Raw genomic sequence first — 26,748 nt, 5'->3', positions numbered from 1 at the left:
TTAAAATAAATTAAAAAACAGCGGGTTGGTGGAGAATGTCCTCAGCATCACAAACACCGACCAACATTTTTTACTTGTAACCTACACAAATAACTTAAAATTATGGATTGATATACATATGCAATGAAGGGGGGCAAGTAAATATGTATAAGGGAGGGGCACGTAAATATGTGACCCATACAAAGTGAAACAAGGAAGTTGTGGAGATACGTGACGTCTTAAATGATTATGTCGGTGTGGCTAATTAACACTAGTCCTGTCAGCAGTGTGCTTGTGTGTTACTACAGGGTCAGGACATTTACATCAAGAGATGGCTGGAAGAGGGGGGGGTCGGATGAGGTTCTGAATTATGTGGTGAGATGAGGGGGGGGGGGGTCTGAATTATCTGGCTGGATTAGGGGGGGGTCTGAATTATGTGGTGAGATGAAGGGGGGTCTGAATTATCTGGCTGGATGAGGGGGGGGGTCTGAATTATGTGGTGAGATGAAGGGGGGTCTGGGTTATATGGTGGGAGGAGGGGGCAGAATTTTAGGGTAGGAAGTGGGGGGGGCAGGATTTTGGGGTGGGAAGAGGTGGTGGGTCTAAATTCTATGGTGAGATGAGGGGGTAGAGTTTTAGGGTGCGAAGATATGGTCAAACATTGGGCAGTCAAGGTTTCAACTGAACAAACGTGATCTAACACTACAGATTTAACGTGATCTAACACTACAGATTTAACGTGGTCTAACACTGCAGAACTAGCGTGATCTAACACTACAGATTTGACGTGATCTAACACTACAGATTTAACGTGGTCTAACACTGCAGAACTAGCGTGATCTAACACTACAGAACTAACGTGATCTAACACTACAGATTTAACGTGATCTAACACTACAGAACTAACGTGATCTAACACTACAGATTTAACGTGGTCTAACACTGCAGAACTAGCGTGATCTAACACTACAGAACTAGCGTGATCTAACACTACAGATTTGACGTGATCTAACACTACAGATTTAACGTGATCTAACACTACAGATTTAACGTGATCTAACACTACAGGTTTAACGTGATATAACACCACAGAACTAAAGTGGTCTAGCAGTAGAGAGCTACGTGCCTTAACACTGGCCCAGCAATTTGTGACGCTAAAGTAACGTTAGCAACACGTTGTAGTCCAATTTATCTTGTCTAATAGGGCCGTCACTTTCGTCCCGGTGGTTTCATAAATAACCAAATGTCCCTACACTGTAGCGTTGCGTCTAGCGCGTACATATAAATATATATAAATTTAAACAAAAAATATATGTATGTGTGTGTGAGAGTGTACGTGCATGTGCATGTGTGTGTGTGTGCAGTATGTACATAATTACACCTCCAACCCTATAACCTAATACTGTATGTACAACTAAACGAACACCGTCAATCAGCACTGAAGATCTCCCACCATCTCCTGCAGGCCTACAGCTCTATCGTTCAACCATTCAATACCACAGCTACACAGGTCTAGAGTTCTATCGTTCAACCATTCAATCCCACAGCTACACAGGCCTAGAGTTCTATCATTTAACCATTCAATCCCACAGCTACACAGGCCTAGAGTTCTACCATTCAACCATTCAATCCCACAGCTACACAGGCCTAGAGTTCTACCATTCAACCATTCAATCCCACAGCTACACAGGTCTAGAGTTCTATCATTCAACCATTCAATCCCACAGCTACACAGGTCTAGAGTTCTATCATTCAACCATTCAATCCCACAGCTACACAGAACAGGCCTAGAGTTCTATCATTCAACCATTCAATCCCACAGCTACACAGGTCTAGAGTTCTATCATTCAACCATTCAATCCCACAGCTACACAGAACAGGCCTAGAGTTCTATCATTCAACCATTCAATCCCACAGCTACACAGGTCTAGAGTTCTATCATTCAACCATTCAATCCCACAGCTACACAGGTCTAGAGTTCTATCATTCAACCATTTAATCCCACAGCTACACAGGTCTAGAGTTCTATCATTCAACAATTCAATCCCACAGCTACACAGAACAGGCCTAGAGTTCTATCATTCAACCATTCAATCCCACAGCTACACAGGCCTAGAGTTCTATCATTCAACCATTCAATCCCACAGCTACACAGAACAGGCCTAGAGTTCTATCATTCAACCATTCAATCCCACAGCTACACAGGTCTAGAGTTCTATCATTCAACCATTCAATCCCACAGCTACACAGAACAGGCCTAGAGTGCTACCATTCAATACCACAGCTACACAGGTCTAGAGTTCTATCGTTTAACCATTCAATCCCACAGCTACACAGGTCTAGAGTTCTATCGTTCAACCATTCAATCCCACAACTACACAGAACAGGCCTAGAGTTCTATCATTCAACCATTCAATCCCACAGCTACACAGAACAGGCCTAGAGTTCTATCATTCAACCATTCAATCCCACAGCTACACAGGTCTAGAGTTCTATCATTCAACCATTCAATCCCACAGCTACACAGGTCTAGAGTTCTATCATTCAACCATTCAATCCCACAGCTACACAGAACAGGCCTAGAGTTCTATCATTCAACCATTCAATCCCACAGCTACACAGGTCTAGAGTTCTATCGTTCAACCATTCAATCCCACAGCTACACAGAACAGGCCTAGAGTTCTATCATTCAACCATTCAATCCCACAGCTACACAGAACAGGCCTAGAGTTCTATCATTCAACCATTCAATCCCACAGCTACACAGGTCTAGAGTTCTATCATTCAACCATTCAATCCCACAGCTACACAGGTCTAGAGTTCTATCATTCAACCATTCAATCCCACAGCTACACAGAACACAATCCCGGCTTTTGTATCGTCAGGAAACATCACGGCCAGAGTTTCTTCCAGGCATCTCTTCGGGGGGGCTTTGCCCCCCCCCCCCCCCCGAAAAATTTTTACGCCCCCCCCCCCCGAACGAAATGAAATTTATATAATTTATACAGAAAATATATACTTTTAACAGTGTCCGCCCCCCCGAAGAAAGTCTACCGCCCCCCCGAAAATTTCAAGTGCCCCCCCGGAGAAAAAAGTCTGGAAGAAACACTGATCACGGCTGCGCAGCGCACACTTTATTATGTACAAGTTTCGGCTAATGTGTACCCTCCTCTTTTCGTTGAAAAGATTTTTTTAAGTACTATCATTCAAGCGGAACCAGGGCACATAGTTAATAAACTAAATAGTTAGTAAACAGATAAATAAATTCTTACTTTTCTGATTTTCTTGTCCATTTCAGCATGCTGGTGGGGAAGTCTTTGATTAGCGTCCACACACCAAGAGTAACTTCTTCATTAGATAACTGTTAGATGATATCCCATAAATCCAGGATAATGTCTCACCATCCTTAAAATGGTAGCCACATTACAACTATCAATGCGTCACGCTTACCAGAAATTTATGACACTATAGTCAGGGTTTCAAGACTTGCCAAATTGGCTTCAGCTAAAAAAAAATCAACAAAGCAATAAATAGTGATTGATCCTTGAACAAACATCAGGGCTAGGAATATGATTTACCATGTAGGCCTACTTTAGCACCGCGCGACTACATGCTATATCAGTCCTCCAACGCTTCATGCTTCACTGGTTTTACTTACAAAAATAAAAGTTGTGCACACTCTACCGACCTGAACGCCAACCCCACAACTCTACACACACACACACATTGGAAAGCCTTACAAACTTGCTACACCCACACAACAACTTGTCTACACTACCCCACAAGCTTGCCTGGTCCTCCCCCCCCCCCCCTTACAAAACTGCCAACCCTACCCAGAATCTTGCCAAACTTACCCCACACCCCTGCCAACATTCCCCACAAACATGTTAGCTTACCCCACAAACTTGCCAGGTCCACCCACACACACCCACAAACCTGCCCCCCCCCCCACACACACACACAAACCTGCCCCCCACACACACAAACCTGACCCCCCCCCCCACACACACACAAACCTGCCCTATCTTTACGACCCGACGCATGTCTTGTTGTAAAACCAAATTCCCACAAACTTATCGCTAGACATCAAACGTTTGTGACACCATCAAAGCATAAATATGAAACTTTATCAAATTATGGACTCAATAAAGGCGCACCAAGAACGTTAACTCAAGTTTGCAGTGAGTTACTTCTATCTGACCATTTTGTCTGGAAGTGTCCACTAGCTATCATCTATTATGTTGCCCTGGGCCAATGAACTTATTAAATTTGTCAACACTGAACCCACGTGACACTGTCTTATATTCTCAGGTTTTTTTTTCAGTTGTTGGTGCCCATTATAACGGTCTCTGCCCTAAAAAACATCCACACAACGGTGTCTGCCCTAAACACATCCACACAACTGTGTCTGCCCTAAACACATCCACACAACGGTGTCTAAAAACATCCACACAACGGTGTCTGCCCTAACGCATCCACACAACGGTGTCTGCCTTAAACACATCCACACAACGGTGTCTAAACACATCCACACAACGGTGTCTGTCCTAAACACATCCACACAACGGTGTCTGTCCTAAACACATCCACACAACGGTGTCTGTCCTAAACACATCCACACAACAACGGTGTCTGTCCTAAACACATCCACACAACGGTGTCTGCCCTAAACACATCCACACAACGGTGTTTGCCCTAACACATCAACACAACTGTGTCTGCCCTAAACACATCCACACAACGGTGTCTGCCCTAAACACATCCACACAACAACGGTGTCTGCCCTAAACACACCCACACAACGGTGTCTGTCCTAAACACACCCACACAACGGTGTCTGTCCTAAACACACCCACACAACGGTGTCTGTCCTAAACACATCCACACAACAACGATGTCTGTCCTAAACACATCCACACAACGGTGTCTGCCCTAAGGATATCCACTCCACACAACGGTGTCTAAACACATCCACACAACGGTATGTCCTAAACATATCCACACAACGGTGTCTGCCCTAAACATATCCACTCCACACAACGGTGTCTAAACACATCCACACAACGGTGTCTGCCCTAAACACATCCACACAACGGTGTCTAAACACATCCACACAACGGTGTCTCCCCTAAACACATCCACACAACGGTGTCTAAACACATCCACACAACGGTATGTCCTAAACATATCCACACAACGGTGTCTGCCCTAAACACATCCACACAACGGTGTCTAAACACATCCACACAACGGTGTCTGCCCTAAACACATCCACACAACGGTACCCATCACAACAGCATGTTGGTTAATGTCGTACGAATTGCAAACACAGGGACGGTTGATTTATTTCCCGAACAGATACACCAGCACACAATCATCAATCTGATGACAAGAGTTCGTGCACATACGATGTAACATAAAGTAGGATTTTTTTACCCGCATTCTACCCCATATAACGTTATATACGTTTTCCGCAAGCGCTTTTATTTTATAACATTTCTATAAACCACCCCATCCACAACAAACCACGAAGTACATTGGATACTTGTTGCAATAGCAATGTCGTAATAATCCTTTGGTGAATAGCTGCCACTGTTAACTAATTGTTGTAATGTATCCCATTTTGCAATGTGTTGGTAATTTTACATTACATCACTTCTGGTTGAGGTTGCATTTCCAAGCTAGATTTTAACTTTTGAGTTGTTGTATCACATACGATTTGAATAAATACCCCAGAAAAGATCGTTAAAAAATGTGCATTGTAAGTCGACAAACAATGTTGCCTGACTTCGAATGTAGCACATATAGGCTTTAATAACGACTTCAGCTAAAACCCATTTATAGTTTATGTTAAAAATATTCTGGTTCTTTATTTAGGCCTGTTATGTGCATGCATGTACGTTATAAACAATTTTAAAACCCCATAAATGTTCTAAGAATTGTAACCATTCGAAGGCAGCTTTGATATAATGTTGCTCTCATCCACCCCTGCCCCATATAACACATTATAACGTAATATAAAACACCCCTTCGTGTTATAGCACATGTGCACGAGACAGCAACAATCGCACGAGCCCACCAACCACCTACACATTAACCTTTAACCGGTGTTACAACTGAAAAAAATGCTTTTGAACCACTGCAGTTGTACACATTGAGTACAAACCCGTTGTACCAGAACACTGTTAGTACACAATAGCCACTGAAAACGTACACAATAACCACTGAAAATATACACAATAACCACTGAATATATAAACAATAACCACTGAAAAGATACACAATAACTGCCAATAACCACTAAAAATGCACCCATTAAGCATTGATCTAGTGCTATATAGGTATTTTAACCATGTGCACTACAGTACCTCCGCGCTTAAAGCACCTAAAATACATGCAGTTTACTACATATTACGCAACCACAAAGCAGGCACTAAGAATGTTATATCAGCATCAACATTAGCTCCTGCACATTATCTACCTAGCCACATCACATCCTGACCTACATAACAAAAAATATGTAAACACTAACACGTGTCACACTTTTTTTTAAACGATGACTCAACGAATGTATTCTTATCGCTCATTCGACAACTAACAGGCCCGCCATTATCGATGCAAACACGCCATTAAAACACATGATGGGAGACTACTCATGTAAATACACTAATAAAACTAAACCGCACAAAATTCGTTCTAAACTTGCCCGTGTCGCACGTTTATCTATTTATAGCCTGGTTATTTTTAAAGCTACCTTATCAACAGATGCAACTCTGAAAAAAAATACGAACTTGGTACAGAAACTAACAACTAGAACATAGCCAACGACGTATTTAATCAGACGAACACGAAACGAATTCTAACTTTAAATACGGTTTAGCGCGTGGCTGGGAGGCTACATGCTACCCAGGCAACCAGGTAGCCAAAGTACGGACTGCGTTAAACCCTAACGCCACAGGGAATTAGCGATGGACTGCCGAGATAGACAAAGCCGCAGAAAGACAATGTGGCAAGTCGACTTGTGCTCGTGTTTTTCATGTCCTTTAATGTCTATGATCTATGTCAAGTTGGCTCCGCCCACCAACACAGCGCATGCAGCCTCCGAGTGCAACAATAGACTAACATCCCCTCCCTCCCCTACCTGTTAGTGTAAGGCCCTAAACTTTAAGCGAGCACTGGCTGACTGCACATCACAAGTCAAAACACGTGTAAGCCCTACAGATGTTCTTTCTAGTCTTTTCTCGAAAAAGTTTCCTTCTGTATTAGAGGTAGCACCTTTTTTTACTTACCAGGCGTAAAGGGCCTTTATGAAAGAGCCAGAGGGGGTGTACAAATACCTACCAACCGAGGAGCCTTTTGAAGTCAGCTTCACGCTGGCTAATGTAGGATGATTGGACTTATCTGTTACGATTTTATATTTGGCTCTAAGTCCAAGATTTTTATCTCGATGAATTATTCTAGTCTAGTGAGCAGGGCTGTTGTTATAGTGACATTTTTTTGGATCGACAACATTTACGTAATGTAATATACTTGAGTGTTATATAATGTCGTCAATTTTTTGTTTAAAAAAAAACGTGGTTATGCCTGGCTGGTGAACCATCACTTGTTCTTGTGGCACCCACTTAATGTTACGTGTTAGTGGTCAGCTAGTTTACAATTCTTGCATTTAACACACACATATTCAAATATTTTTAGTCCGTGTTTATTTCAGGCCTTGTCGGTGGGGTGGGGTGGGGGGGGGGGGGGGACAGTACCGCTCTAGCCTTAGGACTAAATAGAGAAACTATATAATTTATATAGCAAATATATACGTTAACCAGAGTCCGTCCCCCCTACCACCGCCCTGGAAATTTCCAGATTATCCTATGGCTAGAAATATCTAAGACTTACTTCTAAGGTCTTACTTGTGATTATGTTGTCCCACCCTGTTTATAGAAGGACTATACTATCTACACATAATACACCACACACATCTTATTATCAAATTACTTTTATTTCGATTTCGTAACAATGGCAAACCTATAAGTAAATATTTACAAGATGTGAAGGTTTGTTAGCATCAGTCACCGCATGTGACACATCACAATCAACACTGACATAGCTTATGTTAAGGTATGGTGAATGTTCTTTTCGTTCCTCGGGTTCTTTTGTTACTTGTAGTTCAAATCCAACTTTTTAAAAAAACACTTGTTAGGAGGTGATGAAAATTATACTTTGATTTTTCTCCTCCCTCCCCCCCCCCCCCCTCCCATTTGTAGCTTCTATGCTTCATCTCTCTGTAAGCTTTACAATCAAATATTTCCCTACTTTTTTGGTTGCATAGTTTCAAAAGGTGTTTAGTTATAGTATAAAGTAAAGAAAACCGGTCTATGCAGTGAATTCACACACCATCACAAAGTTTTCTTTACCAGAATATTCTTAACACATCAAAGACTAGACAAGGAATGCGGTAGATCTTGTTTTTAAAAAAGTAGTTGGGGGGGGGGGGGAGGGGAGTAACCTCAATTGTCAGAAATACCGTGTGGACTACTTGCAACATATTTATGTAAAAATTGTTACATACTTTGACGCTGGGACTACTACTACTAAAAATATTTACATAAAGCTTGTTACATACATTAGCTCTTGGTCTAGACTCTAGACCATAAACTACTTTACTTATTCTATGAACTCTACTACTACACCAAGTACTGTTGTGGTGAAAATAGCTGATATGATCTGCAGCAATGGACTTCACTTTTTAATTGTGTTTGCTGTCTAACTCCTGTACCGCTGTACAATAAGACACGACAGGTTTTAGTGTGGCTTGGTACCACTTCTACAGAGTCATAAAATAATTTGTCTGTCATTTACAGATTTAAGGGTAAGTTTTGGTCCTGGATCCAGCAAGTCATTACCCTAAAGCAGTGTTTCTTTTAGACATTTTTCTCCATGGGGGGTGGGGGTGGGGCACACTTAAGACTATCGGGGGAGGCGGGGCATACATTTCCACGGACACTGGTTTTAAAATATATTTTGTAGCCTACATAAATTTTCTAAAAGGTGTAGGAGGGGGCTCAGTAGACATGCTTCAGAAGAGGGCAGTCGTCCCCCCCCCCCTCCCACCAAGAGAAGCGCTTACAGAAACTCTACCCTAAAGACAGTTTGATCCTAGTAGTGAAGTGTTGGTACTTGACAATGGTCAGAGACTTCATATATGATTTGGCAGTGGTTGGAATGCTTTAAGGTTGTCTGTAAGTATATGAGAAGCAAAGCAACACCTTTTCACCCCCCTCCCCGGGAACACACTAGAACTACCACTCTTGAATATAGGTGTTAAATATTTGCCTACCAAACTATCATATACCAATGTAGGTGTTACATATAACACTGAATCTATCTCTCATGTGTAATAGCCACGGGCGTAGGCAGCCACCCCAGCGGCCGGGTCGAAATTTGTGCCCCCCCCCCCCCCCCCGCGATATTTAGGTATATATAAATAAATAACCGGAATATTAATAATTAGAGGTAAACTATTGAATATCAAGGATTCTTTTACATGCATGAATGAATCAGGCAAAGTATGAAATATCTTGAATATCATTTTTATTACACGCTTATCCTAGGCATTCTTTAGTATGACAAGCACTAAGTATGAAAAATCACTCCTCTAGACCAAAAGTAAAATGTCGAAATAAGAATGAAGTTTAATAAATAAAATCTTTGAATGAGCCAAACTGAACAAGGATGTACAATATGAAATATGAACAATATCTTAAACTTGATTGTCGGGGAGGTTTTTTTTTTTTTTTTTTTTTTTTTTTTTTTTTTTTTTGGGGGGGGGGGGGGAATGTAAACTGGAAAAAATTTGAATAGACCCTAACTTTAAACCTAATCATGAGTCAATGATAGGGTTATTAGATTTGGGGCTAAGTTTATAGTTAGGTTTAGATTTTAAGTTTACTTTGTCGACCTGTGTTAGTTTCTATGTTGAGGTGTGGGGTGTGACCGAAATTGTCGCGTGTAAGTGCATTACTCATTTGTTTCCTCGAGCACTTTAAAGGGTGTTTCTAGGTTTTACAATTGTTTGAATTCTTGTTAGTATGTGTACGTGCTAGCAAAGGGTCAAGCGCCACTCTATACTTTCGGTAATTTGTGTTCTGTTAGAATATTAAAATTAAATAACACTATGTCTCATATTGCGACATTATTTTTATGAACATTGCCAGGTCCCCAGTTTAGAAATCCATTCAAACAATTCCTTGGCAAATAGCATAATTTATATAGCCTAACTATTTCATAATTTGCCGACCCATTGTCAGCATTCCACTGAACGCCTAGACTTTTATACATTACGTAATCGATGCTAATGTTATTTCTTTAAAGCTGCGTTAGCCTTTAAAATATTGTTGACCAAATCATTACCTCGCATCAGAAAATATTCTTTATCAAAAGGGTAGACTCGGGCAGATGAGGCTCGTTAGCTGGGGACAGCCACTCTTCTAGGAGAGACAACTCCAAAATTAAACAACTGCTGCCTTGTAGTTTGTTCTTGGTTGGACAAAGGCTATGGAAGCAAATCCAAAAAGAAAAGCAGGCTGAAATCGGAGTCAATGGCCTTAATGGCGCATAACCAGTTGACACGTACCGCTTAATTGTGTTGGAGGTGTGGTCGAGTCGGCAAAAATCTCATGGTTAATAAATTCGAACAAAATCTCTAGTTCAAACCCACTGGCAGATAAATCTCGATCCCCTTCAACACTAATAATTAAGAACGAAGAAGAAAAAAGAAGAAAAAGGGTAGAGGTTTCTTCTTGTCAATTACAAATAGTTTAGGTCCAGATTTTTTCAAGACGTGTCTTGCATATTGTTTATTATAAAGTAGGAGAGTAAGATTTGTCTGAACAAAGTCACAAAACAGTAGCAGTCTTCGGCTTGTACCGTGGCCAGAAGTTATAGATTGTTTAGTAGTTGCTTTAACTATACAGTAGCATTGGCAACATTGGGGACAATAATGCCTATCATGTCTGTGTTCCGCGGTGTTTTTTAGAACTACAACATACAGATACAATAGCTGTTACAACAAAAACTGCTATTGTAAATTAGAACTGTCACTATCGAGATTTTTTTGGCACTAGTTAGCTCCTTTTAGTCACTAGTAACGGATATGAAAACGTGTATACTTTTATTAAAGTGGTAAAATATGTGTTGATTTTGTAAAATGAATAGTCTAATTATCATAAGTTAATTAAAGTTTATAAATGGAATTTTTTTTTAAAATGTTTTGTTCTTAAAATTTCGTCACTCCCTCTGGACATAAAACCACTTATTCAGATCACTTGGTTTTTATTTTTGCGTAATATACCTATAGCAATCAAGCAAATTGCTTTGATCAGAAACGTTTTTAAATTGAGAGGAACATAACTTTTAAACAAAGAATTAGTCGCGTCATTTATTAACAATGTAACAGATGGTGGTAAAGCACCCTCCCCCTCCCCATATCAGGAAAACGGGGGTGGGGGTTCGCTCTTAAGCGGTCACTGGGCGTTAACGGAATATAACGCAGGGGCGTAGCGAGGGGGGGGGCGGGGGGGTGCGGACCGCACCGGGTGACACCATTTAGGGGGGTGACACCAAGGCAAAAAATGTCAAAATATATAGAGAAAAACTTGTGGGGGGTGCAAATCAAAAGTTTGAGGGGGGGTGCAAATCGAAAGTTTGAGGGGGGGGGGGGTGCAAATCGAAAGTTTGAGGGGGGGTGCAATCGAAAAAGTTTGTCCCCGGGAAGGGTCGCTACGCCTCTGGGGGGTGACACCATTAAGTGCCGCACCGGGTGACACCCGACCTCGCGACGCCACTGATATAACGGAATGTATTTTTCTGCTACACCACCGTGTGTATAATTTACTATAATTCACTCATTCTCAAAATATGCTTTTTAAATATTTTTCATACCCTTTTGCCCCTCCCCCTTTTCACTCGCAAACTATAGTCCGCGCCCAGGGAGGCCGCCCCACACGCAGTCCTCTAGCTAGGTGATATCTACGTAACACATTTATTAAAATTTAGCTATCATAGAGTATAGGGCTAGATTTAAATTTAAATATACAAAATATTCTACTTGATAATTTAGAATTCATCTTCTTGCTTATGTTTTCATTTTTTCAAAAAATCTGGCATTATGCTCTTTTTTATGCTCTTCTATTAAAAAGAGTTACAAAATATTTGCCTTGTTTACATTTAGAAAAATATGATGAATTTCATACACCATAAATATCTACTATTATCTACCTAGATCTAGGATCTAGTCTAGATCTAGAAATCTAGATCTGGACATTATTTAACTAACTTTTGTTTGCGTTTTTAAATTATACAGAGCTAGATCTATTTTTTAAATATGAATAGAGCAAGGGAAATAGATGATTTCCTCGGGAGTGATGATGACGACCTGACGTCAACAAACAGCTTCAACAGAGAGTGGTTGAAGGCAGATAATGCCATGAAAAATGTATGTTGTGCTATTTTTGTTTTTATATCTCTACATGTAGAATGTAGATCTATAATCTATATATTGGCATGGTTTTGTCTTTTATGTTTTATATGCATAATATGGTTATTGTTAGATTTCTACATTGCCCTATTGCCCCAGTTTTTGGCCTAATAAAAAATACTAAAATAGCCTAATAACTAATAATATTAGGCTATTATTAGGCCTATAATTAGGCCTATATAATATTATATTTTAATTATTATATTATAATTAATTGTTACAGTTCAGTAACGAGTAAGTATATATATGCCATATGCCTGCCCACTCTAACCATAAAATCAGATTATATCTACTCTAGAATACTCTAGATATATTCAAATAGGCCCTAAAAACAGTTTTCCTTTTCCTAAATTCAAAACTTAAACTAGAAAACAAATGATTGGTGTTGCTGATGTCCAATATTAAATACACAGACTGAAAACAGGTGTTTAAATTTGTGGGTGAATTTTTACACCAGTGTCCAATAATAGAATCTTCTTTAAAAAGGAGGTGTTAGCGTTAAGTTACTGGTTGTTAACTAAATACACACATCGCTGGCTAATGTCAATGCTAACCCTGTCCCTAATCCTAACCTCAACCCTGGTCCAACCATATGCCTAACCCTAATGTCTAACCATAAAATTAGTCAAGATTACAATACTACTAAAAACCCAACACACAAGCATATTTTTTTTGTGGCCCTTTGATACAATAAGGGATAAATCTCATCTGTCTACTTGAATGAACTGTCAAACTGTACCAAGGGCGTCCACTAGCATCCATGCTGCTGTGTGACTCAGAGCACTATAGCACATATTACATTTAAAGAACTCACTCCTCTAACTACACTAAGGATATGATGGGCTGCTAAAACCAATGACTAAACCAAAATAGGCATGCTGTTAGTTTAAACAACAGCTACCATGAATGCCCCTCTAACGTAGGTCTCCACCATTTACTAGTTCTTAGCAGAGATTCTTTCAGGTATCTGTTTGGGGAAATAAGGCTGGAAACTTAAGTACTCAGTCTCACCCAGAGCCGGCGTTAGGAATACGCGGGGCCTAGGGCCAACCATCCGCGCGGGGCCTTTCCATTATATATATATATATATATATATATATATATATATATATATATATATATATATATATATATATATATATATATATATATGTATGTATAAAGGCCTATATAATGTGATGTACACATAATAACACAAATGTTTTGGAGTTTATAAGCTAATGTCAAACTTTCCACTATAATAACAGATTTTTATCTCTCCCATGTATTAACCCAATGTTCGTAGTTTTTTTCCTTTGCTAAGATATTAAATCACTTTTGACAGTTATGTAATTCATACCAAATCACTTAAGAAAATTTAATCACGTGCCGAATAATTAGGAAAATAAAGTTTACAATACAGCGAACTCGGCCTGATGTATCAAATTCAAACAATATTTTAAAACCAAAAACATTATTGTCTTAATTATTGAACGGGTGAATCCTTAAGGTGACACAACATAACAACAGTTTTAACTTTCTTCCAAAAAATAATAATAAATCACTCTGTTTGATGCCGCCGATATAGATCCTAAGCCCCCCCCCCCCTTCGTCGCCCTCCTCCCACCCCCTGCACGCAACTGAATGTTAATTATAATTTTGCTATACCATACTACACATAGAGTTTCTTCCAGGCATTTCTTCGGAGGGGGGGGGGGGAGGGGGGGGGGGGGAAGCAAGCCCCCCCCCCCCCCCCCCGAAAACGCAATGAAATTTATATAATTTATATAGAAAATATATACTTTAAACAGTGTTTCCCCCCCCCCCCCCCCCCGAAAATTTCAAGTGCCCCCCCCCCCCCCCCCGGAGAAAAAAGTCTGGAAAAAACACTGTACATATACAACATTATACGACATCTACAACAAGAAAGTCAGGTCTAGAGTTCATCAGGTCACTAACTGTCTACTACAGACATCCCGTCTGTTCACTAAAAAGTCTTCATGGGTCCGCATACAATAGGGTATCTCTTTACGTCGTGGGCTAATTCTCGACCGCTATCTCCAGTCAGCTCAGGTCAAATGCGAGGCGACCGTACCCTACACAAAGGGGAGGTGTGACACTATTTTTGTATCGAATTACGGCCTGTCCCAGTTCAGGTGGGACTCACCAACATCAACCGTGGCCTCAGTTATAACAATCATCAACATCGGCATTCGACCATTTAGTTTTTTCCCAATTGAATTCAGCAACATTTTTTTTAAGTTTACAAACTAATTCAGGTAACAATGACAGTGCTGAAGCGCGGGGCCCCTTCAAGTGCGGGGCCTATGGCGACCGCCCCGTTCGCCACCCCCTAACGCCGGCTCTGGTCTCACCTTAAATCACTTGTTGTTAACAAGCAGTAGAAATATGAATTTTCAATGCTTGATTTTAATTAATTTTATAGGATGGCTATAGAACAGGTCTGGAAAAGGGACAAGAAGAATGTCTTCAAAAAGGATTCGACTCAGCCTTTAAAGAAGCTCTAAAAATGTCTTTAGCTGCTGGAAAGCTGCAGGGAGCTATAAGGTAAAATATTTTTCAATCTTTTCACATAAAATCTTTCACATTTTTATTTTTAGATGATAGAAGCGCCATGATTAAAAAAAGATACTGGTTGTATAACTTATAAAAAAAGCAAGGTTACAAGCTGTTATCAAATAAATATAAATTAATTAAATACCCACTAATTGGTTAGTATTCTCTTGTTTATTAAAACTGATTTTTCCTTTTTTCCATAAACAATTTCCTTTTTACTAAAAAAAAACAATGACTTTTAAGAATTTGTGTTTTATTATTCCAGTGCACAGTTAAGTTACCATCCAACAAGATGTACAGCACCATCTACAGGATGTACCTCACAGGAACCAGGAACTACAGTCTCTGCTCTTACATTACAAGACATACTCTCATCCACCTCGGATCTGATGTCATCCATCCCATCCCTGATAAAAGCAGATCAGTTTAAAACATACAGCTCTTCACACACGGTGGACACAAAAACACAGTCAGATCAGGCACCAGCAAACAAGACTGTTGTAGAAGGTAATGCCAGCTGTGCTCTTGTAAGTCACATGGAGGGAAATGGCAAAGAATCCACTGGCACAGAGCGGAAGGATATTTCTTGTGAGGCTCTGTGTAGCAACAAATCTCATTTCTGGAGCCAGCTGGAGAACTTTAAACAGCAAGCTCAGCTGGCAGGTCTTACAGCTTTTAATGATTGAGTGTTTCCATAGCAACTAAATATTCAAGAGCAGTGACTAACATTTCTTCTACTCCTGCGAGGCAAATGTCAGGAATTCTTTTTTAAAAATGCCCCCCCCTTAACCTAAATCAGTAAAATATAAAATAGACTTATTTTTAGGTTGTTTCCTAATGTCATTTAGTTTATAACAGAAGACAAAACATTTGGGTGTAAGGTAAGAGTCTCATGTATTAAATACTAATACATTATAATACTAATGTAATAAAAGGTGTGTCTGATCTAAATTGTTGCGTACACATTGATAATCAAGGCTCCAGAGTTTGACAAGATTTATTTATGCTGGATGTTGTATTTTAAAGACAAAAATACATAAGATATAACAAAAATAGAAAACTACAAAATTGTATTTTAACATTGTTATTGTTAAAACTGTAAATTACATGTACACCTGTTTTACTTAATGTCAGATCTGTTTCAAATGTTTTGTTGTACAGGTAATTGTAATCTTTGTTGATTGTAACTCTACCAATTGGAAATAAATTATTGTATTTAGGCATAAAACTCAAGAATAAAAAATATTGAACCCTAGAATTTAATAATGCTTAGAACTGATTTTGTTCATTGAGTGGCTGTCCTGTGTGTTGATGTTATAACTAGAACAACATTATTAACGTGTGTTGATAGTACCAGTACATTATATTGTAAATGTTTGCTTTTGTGATAATTCATATTCTTATTGCTTATTGGCTTTTTTTTTTTGTTCCCATTTTTAGGAGTTTGAATTCATTGAATCTGACAAAAAACTACTGGTTGTGCAAACCTAAGACTATATTATACAGATTACATTCTTTTATGTTTGCAATGATAACATTAAAAGATGTGTTTTATACATAAATGATGAATTATTGTAAAAATATACAAAACCTGAGCAATTTGAGGTAACCAATTAACAAAAACAAATAACCTTAAAAAAATTGTTACAACGCATTAGCCGTAACAACCTGAGTAAATAGAGACAGTTCATTAGAAAGAAAAAAAAATTTTTTACTGTTTAAGTAGTGTATGAGAAACAAAAGTTTTCCTTTCTAGAAATGTGTCTATCTTTTAATTTGTTTTAACAAGCAAGTACTAAAAAAATTTATTTCCTGTATCCCAAATGTTAACGTGTCAAATTATCATTAACATATCCTATTTTAAGTTGTTGCATTAATAGTTTTACTATTTTTTAACGATATGTCACTTTCCAAAAAAGTTTCGGTTTCCTTTAATGGTTTATCTGTAACTGTTTCTGAAAGTTTACTATCTCCAACTTTTCCATAAACTTTGTTAAGATAACATCTGTTAAACAACAGGAGAAATAGGAAAATACAACACAGCAACAAAGTTTGGCTCAACAAAACATAACAGAACCACATGTTGGAAACTTCTTCCATCAGATAACCAATGATAAGTGGGTTGATCATCATACCGATACAGCTAACGATGAGGACAAAAGTCATAAACCAGCTGGTGACTTTAAGCAGCTCTGACTCTACCCATGAGATTCCTGCTGGGTAGAGGGCAGACATAGAGATCCCAGCCATACCAGTAAAAACTGTCACCGCATCAATCTGTGCAAATGAAGCGCTTACCGTAAAACTTAAAAAAGAGATCACCATAAGAGTTGTATATAAACTAATTAATTTGACAGATGAGATGTATTTGGATACAAAAATTGTAAGAAATCTGCCTAGAGCAAATAATGCCCAGAAGATGGTTGTTATGTAGGCACCTTTGGACTTAGAAACTTCTACAAAGTCAGATACAACAAAAGTCATGAGGAATGATGAAAATGACTGTTCTATACAGACATAAATTTGAAAGAAAACACATAAAGCTAAGATAACAAATATGTTTAAATGTCTTGGAAGTTTTCTGCTGTGTTTTTGAGTGTAGTTCTCTTCAGATTTGTGTTCTCTGGACTTGCCTATAAAACCTAGAACTATAAAGGGAAATGCAGTTACAATGGCAATGATGCCAGCTATAAGAAATGCATAATGAACATTTGTAGTTCTTGCTTTTACCAACATGGTACCATTGGTAGCTAACCATGTCATGTTGGATGTATTTTCTTGTTTCCACTGACTTGTTGAGTTCATAAAAATTGTAGGTTCACCATCTGTTCTACTGGTACTGTTTCCTGTTTCTTTCTCTGCTAGGAAGGGCTCTGTAAACAATGGTGCGAGAACTGCTCCTAGTGCAAATGTGAAATGTATGGTTTGTAGAAGGGGTTGATTATCACTGCCCCATATATGCATATGCTCAGCATTTACAACTGAAATCATCAAACATATAATTGTATTATATTATAGTAGCCACGATACATACATGTGGAGTAAAACAAATTTATTGGGTGAAATGGTTTAAGAATCATCTGTTCGTAATGTATGTGTTATGCAATTTAAAATGTATTTATTTATTTATTTTAAATCATTCTTCTGTTTACAGTAATTTTTATTTCAAAATAAATAAAAATCATCCTACATCGTTATCCATTTAGATAGCTGATACATTGGCAGAAATAAAAAGGTCTGTATATTGCATATATATATTAAGAATGTCTGCTCTCTTAGAGGAAAAAATAGTCTACCAGCCTCTTTTTGCAGTAGGTAAAAAAAAAGGGGGGGGGTAGGGGTGAACTTAACCACCCTCCATATTGCAGTCGTCACGAACTCATAGGACCCCAAACTAATAGCAAGAGAATAGGGTATCTGCTGCTGTATGAAATAAAATACGGAATATGTAGCCCAAAAGATAGGCAGCCACAAGTTTCATGACCCAGGCCTAATCCATCTTTGTATCAGCGAAAAGGGATGCTTTCATTATAAATAAATTGACCGATTAAAAATGAAAGAATTTAACCAAACTTCAATAAATGTGTAGCCTACTTATATGGTAGATTACTGGGCTAAATGTGATTAATAATCAATGTAGCGGAGATTTACCATTCCACCTGCAAAAACACGCTATGATCGGCAACCTCCTGGGAAACAATACAAAACAACCTCCGTTTCTTTTGTATCACCGATTATAGGGGCCCTAGATCCTTTCTAAAATAATTGTATAACCAGAGCTTCTTCCAGGTATCTCTTCGGGGGAGGGGAGTGCGCCCCCCCCCCGAAGAAAGTCTACCGCCCCCCCCCCCAGCCCCCGAACGAAATGGAATTTATATAGAAAATATATACTTTTGGCAGTGTCCCCCCCCCCCCCGGAAATTGTTGTCCGCACCACCGAAAATTTCAAGTGCACCCCCGGAGAAAAAAGTCTGGAAGAAACACTGTGTATAACTGAATACAAAAATAAACGCTGTTTGCTTAGAAGTAGAAGTTAACTAACTAAACAATGTCTGAGCAGAAAAATATGGCAGATGATGTTATAACAAACATTGTGCGTTTTGATATCCGACTAAAGAAAGGGGGGCGGAGGGCGGTAAAATGTTTGAATGGGACACAACTCATATTTATGTGATTAGCGTAAGCTAATTTAAAAACATATGGAACATACTTTTTTTACTTATAACTAGTTTAAAAAAAAACAAGAACTGTTGCAAAATGAAAATGACTATCGTCTATGAATTAAAAGTTGTGTGCATCGGAAAATCAGAGTGGGTGGGTGTATTGAGGCTTGACCTCTATTACCTTTTATGGATGACATAAAATCAACTGGTCTTAAATTTCTTCGCACCGCTGTTGTCGCATAATACCAAACAAGCCACTAAACTAAGTCTAAAGCACTGCCTCAAAGATATGAAACGCTAGGTTAGTGGTTGGCCTTCACCCTAACTAAACTACTTCTCAAGTCTTCATAATATTCATGAATGATAAACGACAACTTGCGGACCTATCGGCTTACTTTGCTATCTGTACTTTTATTATTGAAAGTAGTTATCTTCAACCTACTTTTTATTATAAAATAATTTATTATCTAAATAGGTCGAAATACCAACTCTGAAACAAATTTTATTTAAATTAAAGAAAATATAAAGTGTAAATATAATATACTATATGAGCATACTAGGCTAGTAAAGGAATAATTAATGTTTGTTAGAAGGGCAAGAAAAAACAAGATTACTTTTGCTAGAATTTGATGAGAATTTAAGGTTTCTGCAGAACTGTTATTGTTGGTTAGTGTTATATGCGAATACCAGAGGCGTAGCGATGGGGGGGGGGGGGGGGGGCAGGGGGTACATATGTCCCCGGGCGCCGACCTTAAGGGCGGCAAAATGGGTTGTAAAAAACAAAAAAGTGTCATTTTAGCTGCAGTTTTGCATTTCAAATAGTTTAAGGGGGGGGGGGGGGGGTGTGCAAATCGTATGATTGAGGGGGGTGGGGGTGCAAATCAAAAGTTTGAGGGGGGTGCAAATCGAAAGTTTGAGGGGGGGGGTTGCAAATTGAAAGTTTGTCCCCGGCGCCGGGAAGGGTCGCTACGCCTCTGGCGAATACTGATGATTTACTCACTGTTGGCCAGGCTTCCAGTGAACACGCGGGCTAAAAACCTGATACCGAGCATGAGAGCAAAGGGTGAGCAGTATGGTGTGACGATAGACATAACTCCTGCACCTAACAGCAGGATAACCATGAGCACGTTGTTGTTTACCTGTTCAAAAGACAGATTTTAGATAGAAAACATACATAATATAAACGATATATTAACCACAAAGCTGTACAACTTAGCCTATATATATATTTATAGATTAGTAAATAAAACATCACGTATACAAATTAAATTGACCCATGTTTCCACACCCCTCTTCCCCCCCCCCACCCCATTGGGTATTTTATTTGATTACTTTGTTAGATGCTGTAGATTACATACAGTGTTAAATGGACGTTACCTTCCCGTGCACAAAGCCGCTGATAATGGAACCAACCATGTGTCCAAACGAGGCGGCAGTAAAAAACGAAGAAGCTTTTTCAACATCCGTCTCTGTGATAATCTGCAGGTCCAGAAATGTTGTCCCTTGTTGACTAGCAACAACCCCCTAAAATTGAAAAGGCCAAAATACTCAGACACGCCCTTTCTACGACGTTGAGATTTTTACATTTATCATTATCGTAAACAACTTAAAGAATTGTTTATATGAATCTCTAACAACAAGCCTATTCAATTTGGAAATACTAAATTAAATTTAGTTCTAGCTAGTATTTAAAAGTTTTCATTGATAAGCTCAAACATTAGTTTTTTTTTGTAGTTTATAACTTTGCTAAACGGTTACAACATAGAAGGTGGAGGCTAATGAAACCAGTCTATTGATTTTCAATTATGTTTTTAATTTAAAGTCCAAATTTGTTATAATTATGATGTAATCAAAATTTCAATTGGTACAAAATTAGTAGTTTAAAGTACAGTTTCCACAATAATTTTCATTAACTTATATACATAAGCTTACTTTGTTTTATAATTCTTTATTATAAAACTTGCACCCTAATTTTAAATTGTTTAATTCTTACATAATGTAATGTAATTGGCGCTTTGTTCACATTCTTTTGTTAAGTTAGTGCGAAAGACAGATTTAAAAAATTAAAAATGTCTGTTAAAAATATGAATATAATCGGCATCTGGTCATACTCATTGGATAAATGTGTGTCTTATCATTTCAATTTTTTGATATTGCTTTTTAAACTTAGTTTTAAAATTTTTACTAGCATATTTTCTTGGAAGGTGGGAAAAAAATCAAAATAAATATTATAGTACTGAAAAGTAAATCTACAATAAATTTGAAAAGAATTATAGGCCGGTGGCAGTAATTTTCAATGCTATTGCCATACTTTTCAATGGAAACCTCGATAGAAAAACAATGAATCGCTTATGAAATATTTAACAAATAGAGCAGAATTATGGAGGTGATTTCACTGTTATTGCAACATATTAAAACGTTACTTGCATATCATTGTGAGAATATTTGTAAACCAGTGATTTTTTTAGCATGTTTTAAGTAGTATACGCTGATCTTGCTCTGTTCATCAGAATGAAAGAATATATTTGAAGAAACTATATTGTGGTTATGCACGGTTTAAAAAAATAATTTAATTGAGTGAAATTAGAGTTGCCCCCAATTCAGCTAAACAGATCGTATTACATAATTGTAATTGTTTAAGTAAAAAAAAAAACAATGGAAAATGTATTTTCAAATAATTACATTTTTAAAAAGATGAAGTATAGACATTTAACTAAACAATGCAGATTGTGTGAAAAATCTATTAGCTACAAAATTATCATTTGACAAGAAACGTACCAAAGTGAAACTTGTCAATGAAAACAAAAAAGATTGCATAACTCTCCATCTGTAGGCTTTGTCGTTTTTCATGCGTGATACAAAACCAAGTTGTATCACAAAATCTGGAGCAGGTTGTGTCCCCTGAACATTTAATTTTTCTTTATTCTTTAAATTCGCGTCCATTGTTTGATCGAATCACATTTATCTTTCGGCTTGTGGTGCACGGAATGTTTTACTATTGCAGTGTGTGTGATTAATATAGTAGATGATACGTTTTTCTTCATGGCCAGTAATGCGGTCAGTTGTTGACTTTGGACATCAGCGATTGGTTGATTGTTGACACAACCCCCCCCTACACCCCCCGTGTTCCCAATAATAAACCAACTTGTTGACCTAATATTTGAAGGCCAAAGTTATTCGCTTATCTACGAATTAAAATGTTTTAAAACATTGTTTGGTGCTAAACTTCAGAAAAAAAAAGTGAATGGTAGATACAGATATTTCACATTTAAATAAACGTTGCACCGTTACTTGGCCAAACAACTAGAGGAATGCCCGTGGCTGTGTGTTAGCTTCAGTATAACTCAATTGTCCATAATATGCTTATTGATTGTTGATCAATGTCATTCGTGCGATAAGTATTTATTTTGTTGTCCCTTCCATATGTACATGATGCTCATTTACCTTTACATATATCTTATAAAGAAAGAAAAGAGTATGAGTAGTGGTGACGGAACTGATGAAAACCAGTTACACCAAGGCCAGTATCTTTCTCTGTTGGGGGGGGGGGGGGTAAAGAGCAGAGTTTCTTACCGCCCCCCCCCCCCCCCCCGATCGAAATGAAATTTATATAATTTATATTGAAAATATATACTTTTAACAGTGTCCGCCCCCCCCCCCCCCCCCGAAAATTCAAGTGCCCCCCCCCCCCCCCCCCCCGGAGAAAAAAGTCTGGAAGAAACACTGGTAAAGAGTTGTCAGTTAACGACTTTAAAAGCTAATAGAAACTGGGAGTGGTTAGAGAGATCAGGCATGTGAACATGATGATAGTCTTTATGTATAAATATATTGTAGTTTTAAGTGACATAGTTTTTGTTCTTATTATTAGAAATTGCTGTTATTTTAGTGAGGATAAGGGTGGCGTCAATTTAGATTATATCCGTCTTGTGACAATGATGTGTAACTATGTAGGGTGGATCACACACACACACAAACACACAATAAACATAAAGAATTAATCGAATACACCTCTCCTAATGGCTTTATGTTTTGCGAAGTGTTGGAAAATGTACAAAAAATAATTGAAAAAAGAGGGTTTCAATGTGTCAAATAATCGAAACAAGTTACCAAATCGGTCACATGCATTTACAGATAAGAACATGTGACACAAAAAGTAACAAATAAAACTTAAAGAGGACATCGGTGCTTTCTTAGAGAATCAACGTGTGTAGGATATAACAAATGAAATATTGTGTAGTTTTGTGTACCAAGTTTTGTGTACCAAGTTTTGTGCACCAAGCTTTGTTTAAATCTTAAGGCCTGGATTTGAAGTGAATTAGTTTGCAGACACCGGCTATCATACGAAGTGGAGAACTGTGTCAAAACACAAAGGCCAATGATCTAATTAGATATTTTTGTGCGAATAAAAGCAAAAGATTCAATTCAATTGTCTCATACATACAAAAACCAGAAATCCATTTAGATTACTAAAAGCCCACTAATTCTATTTTTATTGTGTACTGAGCGCTTTTTCCTTCTTCCCAAAGCAATTTACTTTTTACTCAAAAAATTGTTATCCCCTTTATTTGTGTTGTGATTTCTCCAGTGCACAGTTACTATCCAACTAGTCGCACTGCATTGTGTAAAAAGAAAAAAACAGCAAAGAATCCACAGATGCAGAGCGGAGAGATATTTCTTGTGAGGCTCTGTGTAGCAACAAATCACATTTCTGGAGCCAGCTGGAGAACTTTAAACAGCAAGCTCAGCTGGCAGGTCTTACGGCTTTTAATGAGTGAGTGTTTCCATGGCAACTACGTGTTAAAAATTTAAGAAGTAGCTAAACGTATTCAAGAGCAGTAACTGTTGATGTCAGCATAAATGCTGACTGTAACATATCTTCTGCTCCTGGCAGGCAGATGTGATAAACTCTTTTTTTTTTAAATTGATTGTGTCCCCTGACTAATCAGAGGACGAAAAGTGATCAGTAAAATAAAATAAAATTACTTTTAAGTTTTTTTTTTAATATCATTTAGTTTGTACAAAAGACAAAACCATTTGGGTTTAAGTTAGAGTTTCGCGTGTTAAATACTAAGTCTGTCAGCTCTAAATTGTTGGAACACATTGATAATCAAGGCACCAGAGTTGGCAAAGATTATTTAAATTTATGCTGGATGTTGTTGTATTTTAAAGACAAAATCACATGATGTAACAAAAATAGAAAACATTTCAAGTAGCCTTCAAAAACATAAAATGAAACAAAATTAAATGTTAACATTGCTATTGTTAAAAATGTAAATTATATGTACACCTGTTTTACTTAATGTCAGATCTATTTTAAATGTTTTGCTGTACAGGTAATTGTAATCTTTGTTGATTGTAACTCTACCATTGAATGGTCAATTGGAAATAAATTATTGTATTTATTCATAAAACTCAAGAATAAAAAAAATAGCATCCTATATTTTAATTGGTTTTGTTCAGCGCACTGCCATAATGTTGGTGATATTTGTTGATGTTGCAACTAGATCACGATATTGTAAATATTTGTTTTGTGATAATTCTGGACTTATTATTTTTGCCCGATTAAAATAAGTTCCCTTTACTTAGTATATGATGAAGTACTGAGGTGTAAAACTGTCAAAATTTCATGTGATTTTTGTGCACGATTACAATACTTCCTCTAATGTCTAATAAAAATTTAATGTACAGTGTGGACCTCTCTCCACTCACACTGAGTTAGAACAGTCCACAACCGACTTATTTAATTCCAGTCATAGCTAGATGACCCTTAAATTAAAAATATGCTAAAAGCTAACTCTTGACGTGAGTTTTTTATCGTGAGCTTCAAAGATTTGAAACGCTAGTCAGTTGCCCGGTCGGCCGTACCCCACCCATCACTAAGTCACTTTTCAAATCTCCACAGCATTCGTGAAAGATTTAAAAAACAAAATAAAACTGTTGGGCTAATCAGTACTTTTATTATCTTAAACTGTTATCTTCAACCTACTTTTTTAAAATTATAATTACAATTTCCAACCTACTTTTTAAAATTGTTATCTAATTTGTTATCAAAATAGGTCGAAATAGATTGAACATTACATTTTTAACATCAGATTGTCTCTTATATATATTTAAAAAAAAATAATAACTATATTTTTTAATGTTAATTTTTTTATCATGTATAATTTATAAAAAGGACAAATATTAAGACTTTTCAGTGTACACATTTATATTTCGTCCGATAAATATTGCCTAAAAATAAAATATTGTACAAAAAAGAACATTAAAATGTTAATTTAAAACAGAAATGTGAGAACTATTTTCGTCCTATTAAATACACTTTAAATTTGATATTCTTCTGAAGCTAAAAGGAAAAACATTTTCCAGCGCTCAAAGGGAAATTACATAGCATCTCTTTTCAATTTCCCAAGTTACCTCTCTTTGAATTTCAATGTTACAAGAAAAAAAGAAGAAAAAACGTACGGTCAAAGGGGAACAAACATGAAAAAGGTTCACCTCGTAGTTTAGCTATGGTTACCTCGCTTCCATACAGTTTTCAAAAATAATAATTATATTTATTAATGTTTATGTTTATTAACATTTATAAATAGTAAAAATAGACAAATATTAAGACTTTTCATTGTACAAATTTATATTTCGTACGATAAATATTGCCTAAAAATAAAATATTTTACACACAAAAAATGTGTTAATTCAAAATAGAAATGTGAGAACTATTTTAATTAATCCTATTGAATGTCACTTTAAACTTTAAACTATTGGTGGTTGTAATGAAGATAAAGGGAAAACATTTACCAGCGCCAAGAGGGAAATTATATATTATCTCTTTTCAATTTTCCAAGTTATCTTTGAATTTCCATGTTACAAGAAAAAAAATACGGTCAAAGGAGAACAAACATGAAAAAGGTTCACCTCGTAGTTAAGTTATGGTTACCTCGCTTTAACATAATATTTTTTGAAAATAACTATAGGCCCTCTTTATTAATATTAATATTTGTTAACATTTTTTAGTATTAAAATGGATAGATATTAAATACACGTTTTTAAACTGTTCTTTGCTTTAATGAAGATAAAAGTGAAAACATGTTCAGCGCTGAAAGGGAAATTATATAGCATTTCTTTTTAATTTCCCAAGTTAGCTCTCTTTGAATTTTAATGTTATAAGAAAAAATGTAAAAAATTTATTGTCAAAGGGGAACAAACATGAAAAAGATTCACATAATAGTTTAGACATGCTTATCTCGCTTGAATATATTTAAAAAAATAATACATTTATCAATATTTATTTTTATTAACTTTATTGGTATTAAAAGCAGTTTAAAAAAAAAATTAAATACTATTAATCTTTACTGATACTATTTATATAAATCTCCCCTAAACATTCTCGAATATCTATAATTAAATAAGCCGCCAGTGTTGTTTCGAACTTTTACGCACTTCCGTCAGTTATCGCTATTGATTCTAGAACCATAAAAAATAAACATCAACATATTACACACATTTTACTTACGGGGGCGCATT

General features: G+C 37.2%; 3 protein-coding genes across 7 annotated transcripts in view; 1 reads left to right on the top strand and 2 right to left on the bottom strand.

The window, feature by feature from the left end:
- LOC131952724 (mucin-2) overlaps positions 1-6,937 on the bottom strand; it is a 52,564-nt gene extending 45,627 nt beyond the window's left edge. The window contains exons 1-2 of one of the 5 annotated variants that reach the window (XM_059315526.1): positions 6,844-6,937; positions 3,252-3,483 (exon numbers count right to left, since the gene is read on the bottom strand). In XM_059315526.1, the coding sequence (XP_059171509.1) occupies positions 3,252-3,280 (29 nt within the window). In that variant the 5' untranslated portion in view covers positions 3,281-3,483; positions 6,844-6,937. Of the gene's footprint in view, positions 1-3,251; positions 3,484-5,515; positions 5,535-6,347; positions 6,393-6,733; positions 6,753-6,843 lie in introns of those variants that run through there. The other 4 variants (XM_059315532.1, XM_059315528.1, XM_059315527.1 and 1 more) reach the window with 4 other exon arrangements.
- Positions 6,938-12,265: 5,328 nt separating this feature from the next.
- On the top strand, positions 12,266-16,687 carry LOC131952718 (uncharacterized). Its single transcript, XM_059315515.1, has 3 exons — positions 12,266-12,466; positions 14,934-15,055; positions 15,330-16,687. The coding sequence occupies exons 1-3, from the start codon at positions 12,356-12,358 to the stop codon at positions 15,748-15,750; spliced, it is 654 nt and encodes a 217-aa protein (XP_059171498.1). The 5' UTR covers positions 12,266-12,355; the 3' UTR covers positions 15,751-16,687.
- A 152-nt stretch (positions 16,688-16,839) lies between these two features.
- LOC131952815 (sodium-dependent glucose transporter 1-like) lies at positions 16,840-18,039 on the bottom strand. The gene has a single exon (XM_059315674.1). The coding sequence runs from the start codon at positions 18,026-18,028 to the stop codon at positions 16,925-16,927; it is 1,104 nt and encodes a 367-aa protein (XP_059171657.1). The 5' UTR covers positions 18,029-18,039; the 3' UTR covers positions 16,840-16,924.
- Positions 18,040-26,748: the final 8,709 nt, after the last annotated feature.

The sequence above is a fragment of the Physella acuta genome, unplaced genomic scaffold (assembly GCF_028476545.2).
Source record: "Physella acuta isolate Inbredline_101_S28 unplaced genomic scaffold, ASM2847654v3 ptg000890l, whole genome shotgun sequence".
NCBI lineage: Eukaryota > Metazoa > Mollusca > Gastropoda > Physidae > Physella > Physella acuta.
The sequence above is the reverse complement of the archived record's forward strand: the minus strand, read 5'-3'. Positions and strand labels throughout refer to the sequence as shown.

Bases quoted from the DNA above. Each gene is read 5' to 3' on its own strand.
- LOC131952718 (XM_059315515.1), top strand. From the start codon at position 12,356: ATGAATAGAGCAAGGGAAATAGATGATTTCCTCGGGAGTGATGATGAC. The intron at 12,467-14,933 runs GTATGTTGTGCT...TTAATTTTATAG, and splicing joins CAGATAATGCCATGAAAAAT to GATGGCTATAGAACAGGTCT. The intron at 15,056-15,329 runs GTAAAATATTTT...TTATTATTCCAG, and splicing joins AAGCTGCAGGGAGCTATAAG to TGCACAGTTAAGTTACCATC.
- LOC131952815 (XM_059315674.1), bottom strand. From the start codon at position 18,028: ATGCATATATGGGGCAGTGATAATCAACCCCTTCTACAAACCATACAT.